The 12,128-nt window shown below is 36.9% G+C and overlaps 1 protein-coding gene across 3 annotated transcripts in view; it reads left to right on the top strand.

Moving 5' to 3' along the window:
• ap3d1 (adaptor related protein complex 3 subunit delta 1) overlaps positions 1–12,128 on the top strand; it is a 34,215-nt gene that overhangs the window by 957 nt on the left and 21,130 nt on the right. For all 3 annotated transcript variants that reach the window (XM_056236815.1, XM_056236817.1, XM_056236816.1), the window contains exons 2-13: positions 5,145–5,240; positions 5,330–5,410; positions 6,089–6,169; positions 6,250–6,357; positions 6,441–6,570; positions 6,661–6,800; positions 7,621–7,694; positions 7,809–7,858; positions 7,955–8,004; positions 9,220–9,268; positions 10,879–11,024; positions 11,306–11,454. In XM_056236815.1, the coding sequence (XP_056092790.1) occupies positions 5,145–5,240; positions 5,330–5,410; positions 6,089–6,169; positions 6,250–6,357; positions 6,441–6,570; positions 6,661–6,800; positions 7,621–7,694; positions 7,809–7,858; positions 7,955–8,004; positions 9,220–9,268; positions 10,879–11,024; positions 11,306–11,454 (1,154 nt within the window). The remainder of the gene's footprint in view (positions 1–5,144; positions 5,241–5,329; positions 5,411–6,088; positions 6,170–6,249; positions 6,358–6,440; positions 6,571–6,660; positions 6,801–7,620; positions 7,695–7,808; positions 7,859–7,954; positions 8,005–9,219; positions 9,269–10,878; positions 11,025–11,305; positions 11,455–12,128) is intronic.

Raw genomic sequence — 12,128 nt, forward strand, 5'->3', positions numbered from 1 at the left:
AATGGAAATGTTCAGATTCTTCTATGATTCCTAAAAGTTTCAAACCCGTATATAATTCCCAAAACATTTAATCAAAATATTTGAACAACATCCATGTGATTCATTTTGAATGTTCAAATGCACATAGATGGCGACTGATGTTTGAATGCTCAATTTAAATGTTCAAATGCACCTACATCATGCAAAATGTTCAGGTCAAAATGTTTTATATGTGGTCGATTTGAATGCTCTGATGTGCTTATGATGCCCACACATGTCAAATTTGAGAGTTCACACACATTTGAATGGAAATGTTCAGTTGAGTGTTTCACGATATACTGGCACTAGAAAGGTATTGCGATAGCCTGCTATCAAAAACTGCATGGTTCTACATTTTATTAGTTCCAGAACTTTAAGAATGACAGCATTCTAATAAGAGCAGTATTTCATAATTTGAGTTGATGTGTGACAGCGGCACATGTGTGTGCAAAGCCTCGAAAAAGGACTCAAAGCTGGCCTTGAGATAGAATGCGATCTTGAATTCTATTCTCTTTCACTGATAATTGCGCTTGAATGGTCAAAAATATGATAAAATGCCTTGCAAGTATCCTTGCAAACACAGTCGGTGTGTCCAAGTGAAACCTGCTGCTGTCTGTGTGATTAATGTTAATCAAGCAATAAAAGAAAAGAGAAAATCACCCACTGCTTGGCTGAATAAATTTAATATGTTTATTAGGTGTATAGTTAATTTATAGATTAAAGACTATTCAGCGTTTTTTTTTTTTTTTTACATTTGATTATAATTTCTTTCTTGAATGCTACTGGTGTTAAATGACCTACTGTAGCCTATACCGGAAAATATTAAAGCACTGTTTATTTCATTTGTATCTTATATTGTATTTGTCATATTGATTGTAATTAGCATCTTTGCTTATTTTGAAGATAAAATAATCTCAAATATATTTTAAGATGACTGTATTGTGATATAAAATGACATAAATAAAATATTAAATTATTCATATTGTGAAATAAGATTATGATCCCGTCACCCATGCCTATCCCAAACTGTTCAGAATTAAAAGGTTTGCGAATGTGATTTATAATGTGTTTTTTTATTTTAATATAACAATGATTTTTAAGGTCTGTTTTATTATTCAATTACTTTTTTACTGTTGTTGTTTTGTTTTGTTTTTTTGCAATGGTATCGATTGGTATTTTAGTCAGGTATCGTGTTTTGGTATCGTGACAACACTAGTTCAGATGAGGAACTAGTTCAACATGCATATGATGCCCAAAAAACGTTTGATTTTAAATGTTCGAACGGGCTTATAAGCTAATCCCCTAATATGTTTTATTATAAATTTGTCTGAGATGCCCAAAAATGTTGTCTAGGTAGGCAGCTGACTAGGTATTGAGACGCAGCCGTCGTCTTGGATATGAAATCACATCTGTCAGTTTGACCACAGCGTCAGGGATGAAAATAGCTGGTTTCTTGTCGTTCATTTTGTGATCTGTGGTTGAAATAGCCTAAAGATGAAATGATGAAGTAGGCCTCATGCTTCCTGGTCCCCTATAATGACAAAGCTGAATTCTCTTTTGCAATATGCTCCATCCTCGCCCCTCCCTTTGGGGAAAAAAGAGAACAAGATGCTGTAAAACTGAGCATTTATAATCAAATAGGGCTTTCCCTCTTTAACTTCAGTATTCCGTTCCCTTTTTTGGAGATTCACATTGATTTTAGTCACCGGTTTGCCCTTCCAGCACACATCAGATCAGTGAGTTATGTGTTATGAAATGTAATAAACCAAGTAAACACTGGACACTGATGTCATGTGTTTCTGATGTGCTGTAGACGGTGTGAACCTTCTTGAACAACCAGCATTGTCCGATGTGGCCTTGAGTCTGTGGCAAAAAATGTTGCATCATGATCATCTATAAAGATGGCAAGCTGTCCGAGTTATCGCTCTTTAAAACTTTTATATTGGATATTTAATTATTCTTGTTCAAGTAGTTAGTTGGCACCTAATTACATTGACTTCATACTACAATCTTGATTCTGGTCTGACTGGTTTTGGTCCCCTACTTTCATTTCAATTGAATATCGAACCATGTTTTATCACACTTTACGTGCCATGCATTCAAATACAAACATCCTTAAAACTTGCTTTAACATTCCAGTTCTAGTGTCCCGGCCCTGTTTAATCTGCAAACATCTGGAGTCGGGTATCAGCAAGGCTTCGTCAGTGTAACCTGTACCTAGATGCCGTGTCTGTTACCTGGCCAACAGCGGACAGTCCTGTGAAATATTCATAGCCTCCTGAATGAACTGTCAGACTGTATGTGTGTTCTGGTCTGTTTGCTCTCTGCCTGTGGTTTCATACGAGACCTCTATATTTGTTTTCCACAAGAGGTGGGTGTACTTAGCCAAAGCACTCGCTGGGTCTCAGAACTAGTGAGCTGCCCTCCTAAATGCTTTCTTGGACACCATAGCTGCGCTTGAGCCAAATAATTTTGATATAGGTGTGTTTGAATATTCATTTTGGGGCATCGTAGGTATATTTGAACATTCTGGTAGTAGTGCTTGAAAAGATGGAAGGACTTAAGGTTTTCCTCAGACTGTGCTCTCTTGTTTGCCTGAGAAGGACATCGAGTTTGTCTTCATACTTGACTGATGGTTTGCTGAGCTGGTCAAATCCAAGTCTTGGCTAACTCACAAATATTTCAGTCATGGCAATGGGCTGAAATTACCCATAATGCATGATTCATTAGAACTGAATGAGGATGGGACAAGGAACATCTTCTGGAGAACATTCTATTCCCTTATGGTTTTGTTCTTACAGGGATGAAGTTACCCATAATGCATCATTCATGATGATTTGATAACTTACCTCGAGTTTCACGAAGTTACCCTTAACTCTTTCCCCACGAGTGTTTGTTTTTTATGTTGCAAGTTTTTTTTGATAATTTTCACACAAAATTGTATTGGCCCCAGAATATTTTGTTTGTATTTTATTCTAGTTTCATGCATTCTTTTTTTATCAACACTTGAATGTTGGGCAAGTTTCATAAAAAAAATCAACATTTTGAACAAAAAGCTGTCAAAGGCTACAACATAACATAACATACTACATGCATAATCAATGGTTTTATCATCCGTTTCTGCTCCTTTTTTGCCTGTTTTGATCCGGAGATTCTCTACTCTTTGAGAAGATGCGTAATGACGCTCCCTACCGTAAAACACTTAAACACTGAAAGCTAAAAAATTCTGTCAATGGCGGGGAAAGAAGGAATAAGATTCATTCACAAGAACATGAAGATTTGTGACGAACCTGAAGAATCTTCTTTTACTCCATATTTTCTGTCTCAGTTGTTGAAATTACCCATAATGCACCATTCATAAGAACAACATGAAGATTTGACCAGAGAACCTTTCACCTATTTTTTAAAAATTATTATTGCTAAGTGGAAATCACCCATAATGCATCATTTGTAAAGATGTGCCTGTAAAGATTTTCAGCCTCTCTTGCCTCTAAGTACCTATAATTCAACATCTTCTAGAAAATCTTTTGGTGGATATTCTTTTACCCTGTCTCAATGGTTGGAAATAACCCATAATGCATCATTCATAGAACTGCATGAAGATTTGACAAGAGAATCGTCTTTCACCTCATTTTTATTTGTTCTAGGTGCACCATTCACAAGAATTTTCAGAAAAACCTTCTGGCGAATCTTCGTTTATCCCTTTTTTCCATTCTCAGTGGTTGGACATTATGAGTGCATTATTGATAATGAGTGAATAATGATGGATTATTATCCGTAATGCATCATTCACAAGAATGTTGTAAAGACGTGACAAAACCCTTCTGGAGAACCTTTGTTTACCTTGTTTTTTCAGTCTCTCTGGGCTTAAATGATCCGTTCTCAAGGGGTTGTAAAGATGTGACTGGAAAATCGTGTGGGGAACTTTCATTTACCTCATTAAAATTTGTACTAGGTGGAAATCAACCATAATGAACCATTCACAAGAATTTTAAGATATGACAGGAAAAACTTTTTTGAGAACCTTTTACCTCATATTTTCATTCTCAGTGGGAGAAAATCACTCGTTATGCACCATTCATAAGAATTTTTTGCAAAGATGTGACAAGAACCTTCTGGAGAACCTTTGTTTACCTTGTATTTTCTCTCTGTGCTTAAACGGCCCATAATGCATCATTCACAAGGGTTTTGATAAGATTTAGAAATCTTATGGAGAACTTTCATTTACTTTTGCACTCTTTACCCCAGCGAAGACGTCTTGCTATCCTTCACTATGGTAAACGAGAGGTCATGCCCATGTAATGGTTCTCTAAGCCCTTCAGTTCTTCCCCTCCTGTCAATGCTCTGGCTGTCTCATGACTAAAGACACATGACCACCACACTCGCCCCATACAACAGCACTTTGTGTGTGTGTCCCTGAGATGCAGAGAGCGTGTATGCTGTGTGTCTTGAGTGCTGGTTGAAGGTTCTCTCCCCCTTTTTTTTTTTTAATCATTTAACAATTTAATCTCACTGGCCATGAGATATTGTGGTTTGTCAGTTCTTTTAGTCATTCATTGATTCTTCACGCATGCACGCACAAACATACTGACCTAGTTTTGAGCATGTTTTTTATCATTATTTTCAGCTTCTGGGTTTCAACAATGCGTCTTTGATTGTGGCTTATATATATTGCCTAATGTGAGAATTTGTCTGAAAAATCATAAAGCATTCAATTCATGTCCAGTTGCCTGAATTTTAAAAAAGATTTATGTCCCTGGTCCCCATCCACTTTCATTATATGGAAAAGAGCAGCTTTGACGTTTTACTAAATACGTCCTTTTGTGTTTATGGGGAAAAAAATTGGGTTTTGAACGTGACAATTTCGGTTACTATACGTTTGAAAAAAAGCTAATTATGGCAGATAATCATTAGTTTTGATAAATGTCTCTCTAGGTATGTTTTCAGGTAAAGACGAGGCAAAACGTTTAATGGTTTTAACACGTTTCTTCTCTGTTAAGGTCAGGCAGTGATTTGACAGATGCTGCTGATAACAGGAAGCTAAACGATGCCTAGGGCTGTTACGGAGAGAATTGTTTTTATTTTTGTCTCACTCTTTCTAACAATACTTCCTGTTCCTTCTACAGGCCAAATACATCTCTACATGCATCGATGAGATCAAACAAGAACTCAAACAGGACAACATCGCGGTTAAAGCCAATGCAGTCTGCAAGCTCACCTACGTAAGACCGCCCATCACTGATATCATTTCCCTTCTGCTTCAAAATTAGCTCAATCCGTCACTTATTCTTTTGATTTCTCTTTCGAACAGTTGCAGATGCTTGGCTATGATGTCAGTTGGGCTGCGTTCAACATCGTGGAGGTGATGAGCTCCTCCAAATTCACATATAAGGTGAGAGGCAGCGTCGAAAAAATAATATTTGCGTTCAGTCGCAACAGTGTTTTTTTAGTATTATTTATATACTATTTATTAATATTTTTAATTGGCTTTTATTTTAATATTTCTGTTTTTATTTTATTATTTTTATTATTTACTATTGTCAAAAAATGTTTTGTCTTTTTGGTAACGCTTTACAATAAGGTTCCATTAGTTAACATGAACTAACAACGGAAAATACTTTCTTATTAAAGCATTTATTAATTCTCTTAAGGATTTGTTAATCTTAGTTCATGTTAATTTCAACATTAATGAATGCATAAAAAAAATCAAAAGTTGTAACTGTTAATACTTTATGGACCTGAGCTGACATGAACTAACAGTTGTATTTTTAACTAATGTTAACAAAGATTAATAAATATTGTAAATGTGTTGCTCATTGTTAGTTAATTTTAGTTCATAGTAAATGCATATTTATACTAAAGTGTTACTGTTTTTTTAATATTTATATTTAGCTTTCAATTATTTTTATTTCAGTTTTTGTTATTTTAGTACTTTGCATTTTATCTCATTTAGTTGCCAAGGCAATATTTCTAATTATTTATATTTGATTTAATCTTTATTACCAAAACAATTCAATAGTTTTAGTTAGCAACATTGGTTCACAAATGTCTTTTTTTTTCTCGTTTTCAGCGAATCGGCTACCTTGCAGCATCGCAATGCTTTCATGAGGGCACTGATGTCATCATGCTGACGACCAATCAGATCCGCAAGGTGCGTTTTGAACTTCCTGTTCACCTGTATTTGTTTTGATTATGCTGGTTGCTATAGGATGCTTCATCATCTCTCATCAGGATCTCAGTAGTCCCAACCAGTACGACACCGGCGTGGCTCTGACTGGCCTTTCCTGCTTTGTGACCCCCGACCTGGCTCGTGACCTGGCCAATGACATCATGACTTTGGTAAAGCCATTCAGAGTGTTTATGCAAGGCAAATATTGACATTCAGCACATATTCATTCCTTCTCACCCTTCCTCCATCTCAGATGTCCCACACTAAGCCATACATTCGCAAGAAGGCGGTGCTGATCATGTACAAAGTGTTCCTGAAGTACCCCGAGTCCCTGCGTCCTGCCTTCCCACGACTCAAAGAGAAGCTGGAGGACCCAGATCCCGGTACGGATGCCAAATCATCATCTTAATGTAGCTCGCTAAATGCTAATATTTCAGGCGTTCCACCTGAACGTTTGATTATGTATTTCCCAGGTGTCCAGTCAGCGGCTGTGAACGTCATCTGTGAACTGGCCAGAAGGAATCCCAAAAACTACCTGTCCCTGGCGCCCCTGTTCTTCAAACTCATGACCTCCTCCACCAACAACTGGGTCCTTATTAAGATCATTAAGCTGGTAAGAAACTATATATGTCTGGTTTTAACCCTGTAAAGTCTGATGTAGTCAGAAAAAAATATATATATTTTTTAAATGTAACAGTTTATTGAAACTTTAGAGACAATTTTTAAAAAGTTGAGCATCATATTTGATACAACAGGCCTTTATGGCTCATAGAGTATGATATAGGAGTATATGGAGCTCATTCATAGTCGAGGAGGAAAAACACATATTCAGAAGCCAAAACTGAACAAAATTATGCGATTTGGCGCAGTTGCTGATATTTATACAGCCATATACAATAGCATAGCCACTTGCATAAAATGCAAATACATATCAGTTGTCACTCTATATCTGCCAATAATTTGTCTCAGTAAGATGATATTTAAAAAGTGTAGTTTTATGATCAAAGCTGTTTTTATCGTGGGGCAAAACACAAAATGCAATGCAATACAATACAATGATGTGAATGATGGACGAATAAATATTCATCAAAAAGCCTGATTTTTCTAAAAATGATATATGGATAATTAAGTAAATCTGTTGATTTCATTTTGAAATATTACTAACAATATAATAGTTCCTCTTATGTAAGATTTCACAGCAAAATGGCACCCATTTCACAACCGGAGGGCAGTTTGATACTAAAAGGCCTTTTGCTTGCTAAAAAAGTATAAACTATCAATCAATGACGGATGGCATGTAGTACATTAATCATGTTGATAATTTAGAGGCCTTATAATTGTGCATATTGAATATGATGCATTTAGGGTTAAAGGGGACAGATTCAACGCTTTTTTTGTAATGAGATTTCCGTGTGTCTTGTTGTTTTTTTTAGTTTGGTGCTCTCACTCCTTTGGAGCCTCGTTTGGGAAAGAAGCTGATTGAGCCCCTAACAAACCTCATCCACAGGTAACAATGATACTAAAACACACCAAAGCACTAAAGCTGGCTAAAAATATTAGGGTTAAATATAATATCTCTTTTTTTTTTTCCTCTTGTCCTTCCTCTCATTGCCTCTCTCAGTACCTCAGCCATGTCGCTTCTGTATGAGTGTGTCAACACTGTCATAGCAGGTCAGTATTATTTGGTGCCGTGACCCGGTGTTGTACTCAAGCACATATTTCTTAACAACACCATTGATGTCTTTTCTCTCTCCTGTTTGACCTCAGTGTTGATCTCACTGTCCTCTGGGATGCCCAATCACAGTGCTAGCATACAGGTGGGCCATTGTCACATTACTCAATATCACCAGCAGTTTTCATATATTCACGGAAATATCCAGTCAGATTTAAGGCCTCGTTCACACCAAGAATGATAGCTATATTAGCGTCCACATCAGCGAACAATATCGTTCTGTTTATTCTAAGCACGTGCTTGTCTGTCACTTTAAAGCTTGAGCTCTTTGAAGCAGGGTGGATTCTTATTGGCTGTCAATGTTGTTATCGTTCATCAGCTGGATAAAATCGTTCTGAAAGTGATTCCAACGATATTGTTTCTCTGTGCCGTTATCATTATAGCTGTGGTGTGATCTCTGCTATTTTTTAATATTGAGAAAAAATTTTAGAACAATTTTATCGTTTTCTTTATAGTTATTGTTCTTGGTGTGAACAGGCCTTTATACTTGACATTGCATTTGTAGTGTGTTAATTCATCAAAGCCCAATATGGAGATGCTATAGAATGAGAATGTGTTGATAAAATCATATAGCAATATATCACAATTAAGATATTACATTGATACTTCATGTCCTTGGATGAATATTGTATTTTCTCTCCATTCATATAATTTCCTACTGTTCAATTAATGAAATAAAACGAAGAAGCAGATTATCTGAAGCACAAACATATTAAATTATTATTATGTGAATTGGATAAATATTGGATGTTAAAGCCAATTTCTCAAATTTTATTTAATTAATAAAATATTTAAAATACACAAATGTATACAATTTGATAAATATTTAGTAGTATATGTGCTTTCATATATTTTCCAATTAATGATGAAGCAGATCATCTAACGCATGAATAAATATTATTGTCATTTTATTTTTGAATCAAGCAAATATTGGACATTTTGGGCCAATGTCTTACATTTTATAATATTAAACAAATATTTTAAATAATAAATATATATATATATATAGTATATATTCAGATGCATACAATTTAATACATTTTAGTATTTGCTAAATGAATAAATTAATAATTGTCAATTATATTATATATTGGCCACCTTATTCTCTAGATATCAGCATTTAGCCATTGCAAAACCTGGTCAACCACTACTGATTTTTATAGAGTATAAGTGGATTTCAAACAAGCACTTGACCCATCTGAAGTTGGCATTGATGTAAGATGGTGTGGAAAGGTTTTTAACATGGTTGTAATGCCTTTTGTCTCTCCTTCTGTTTTCCCTTTCTCTCTCCGCTCCACAGCTCTGTGTGCAGAAACTGCGAATCCTGATTGAAGACTCGGACCAGAACTGTGAGCCTTCTGTCAATGCCTGCAGTGTGTCATTCTCTCATTGTCTGTGTGTTTCTGAGTCCCCCCTCTGGCCTTGTAGATGGAGTACATGTAGATCTCCATCTCGGATAACTCGAAGACACCTCAGTGCTACAATAGGGAATTGGCAAGAGTCATTTGTAACTTTTTAGCTTGAGGAGCTTCAAGAAAAAGTTCCTCCGAAAAGCAATAATATTTCAAGACATGTGCATTAAGTAATCTGAATTATCTTGCAGGAGTTCGAGTTATCGGTGTCCCAGTGATGCCGGCCGTAGAGTAGCTCTGTGAATCCTGGACTGCCATGTTTTGTTTCTCAAAAACCGCAGAATTTCCTCACAGGGCCATTTGATATTTACTTCCAGCTGAATGCTTTGGCATTCTGTCAATCCTGAAGCCCCTTGTGTTCCTTAAATAGATCAGTGTATTTGTACATTTTGTTTTGGCATCAACAAGGCAAAACAGTAGAGGACATGCCCACTGTACTAATGGCCCAAGACTACAGAACTGTGGCTCTAACTGTCTTGCATCTATATTTAGTCTATTTGATTTTATGGGCATTTAAAACATTAGTTTTATATCAAATATGCATTTAATCTGTTACGCATAATGCACTTAACTTTTAAAAATCTGGCAGAGTAAAACAAAACTGAAGTCCGTTTGTGTTCTTGTGGGGGTGAGTGTTCCTGGGTGTGTGCGTGTGTTTGTTGTCCTTCGTGTTTGTGTTTTCTTTTTTCCCATTGTCTTGTTGTTGTTGTTTTTTTCATGTAGATTTACATATTCAGATTTTAAAGTAGTAAATGGCTAGAATGGTATCAGTTCTAAAATACCGTACATTTTAGGAGAAGGCTTCAGACTGCAGTCGTCATGAAATGGTAGTTCACCCTATCTGTTGACATCACTTTATTGTGAACATTTCTTCCATGCATGTTTCTCAGTCTTCCGGTGAAACCATACATCGGTGGTAATGTATGTCGAACTTCTCCAATCAATTAGTCTGCTCAAACTCCGCCCCTTTCTTACAATCGACCGCAAGCTTGCATTTAGGGTACGTTTACACAGCAACGATATGCTTAAAACGGAGAAGTTTTACTTTGAGTTTTCCGCGCACAGACGACGATACCTTTGTCAAAACGATCCCCATTCACACGGATCCGCGTTTTTGTGGTTTACACAGAAACCGCTTTCAAAAACGTGCACTTTGAAACCCGTTTTCAAAAGTTTGCGTTTTCAGGCACCCAAAACGCCGTTGTCATGTAAATGAACGGCCAAAACGCATAAAGTTTTACGTTTTTAAGTTGAAAACGGTGTCGTGTAAACAGCCCCTCAGATCTGCCTTCATCCAGTCAACAACCGATGGATAGAACCAAGTCCCATCCTACATTTTTTAAATCTTTTCAATAATCCGTTTTACTCGGATGTCTCAATATGGAAGAAAATGTCTGTCGCTACTTCCATTACATGGTGAATTTAATAGTCTAAATAGAAGAACTGAGCTAAACGACAATTAGCATAAATGCAATACAGCTGTAGTTAGAGAACAGAGAGACTACGCTTCATTGCAAGAGTCACTTAGGCACTGTGATGTTTTGCAGTGAAGTACTTGGGTCTTCTGGCCATGTCCAAGATCCTGAAGACGCACCCGAAGTCCGTTCAGTCACACAAGGACTTGATCCTTCAGTGTTTGGACGACAAAGATGAGTCTATCCGCCTGAGAGCCCTGGATCTGCTCTATGGCATGGTATGTTCAACAATTGTTTACATTCTTCTACCTCAGGGGTGCCCAATCCTGTTCCTGGAGATCTACTTATCTGCTGAGTTCAGATCCAACCGTGATCCAGCACACCTGTCTCTAATTATCAAGTGCTCCTGAAGATCTTTATTAGCTGGTTCAGTTGCGTTTCATCAGGGTTGGAGCTGAACTTTGCAGCAAGGTAGATCTTCAGGAACAGGGTTCGGCACCCCTGCTCTAAGTCATTTTGTGTAGACCACAAATATAACGGGTTGCTAAAATGTGTCTAGGTCTCGAAGAAGAACCTGATGGAGATTGTGAAGAAGCTCATGCTGCATGTGGACAAAGCAGAAGGCACCACTTACCGAGATGAGTTGCTCACCAAGATCATAGACATCTGCAGCCAGAGCAACTACCAGTATATCACAAACTTTGAATGGTAAGACTAAACGGCCAAGGTGGCAAATTACGGCAACTTAGGTGGACACCAACTGCAATCACATGACTCTTCAATGGCTCAATGGAGGATGAAGGCTAAACCTAATGTTTTGCTGACCTTTAAAGATGGTTCGGAAAGACCATATATCCGCATGACCGCATCCATTGCAAATCACATCGTTTTTACTTCCTTTTTTGGCTAAGCTTTTCCGGGTCAGTAGTTCTACCTTGGGTTGTTTCGCCAAGTGTAAAGTCCAAATGCAGATATCGGTTATGGGTCACTTTTTAGGTCACAGCAGGTCGTCAAAAAAATCAAGTCGTCAAATTGGAATTGGGCATCAAGACCTGCAGTGTAAATGTGGCCTACTGAACTGCTTTTCCATTGTTTTTCTATGTAAACATGAGCAAGACGGATCTCTTTGACTATTTTACTCACGCCTCACATTTTGCAGTGTCTTGCGCATTCTAAAAATGTGCCACTCAAGTTAAAATGAGTTAATTTTTTTGTGAATTGACTAATTGAACATGTTGAATCAATGCCTCAAGTCTTATTTAATTTATAAAATATATAATACATATAAATGTATACAATTTGATAAATATTGGACCTTGCATTCTTCCCCCATACCACTGCCACGTGGCTCACATTTTTAAAGAAAATACATGTTCTCTGTG

This window comes from Rhinichthys klamathensis, unplaced genomic scaffold (assembly GCF_029890125.1).
Source record: "Rhinichthys klamathensis goyatoka isolate OS25496 unplaced genomic scaffold, OSU_Roscu_1.1 h1tg000467l_1, whole genome shotgun sequence".
NCBI classification, from domain to species: Eukaryota; Metazoa; Chordata; class Actinopteri; order Cypriniformes; family Leuciscidae; genus Rhinichthys; species Rhinichthys klamathensis.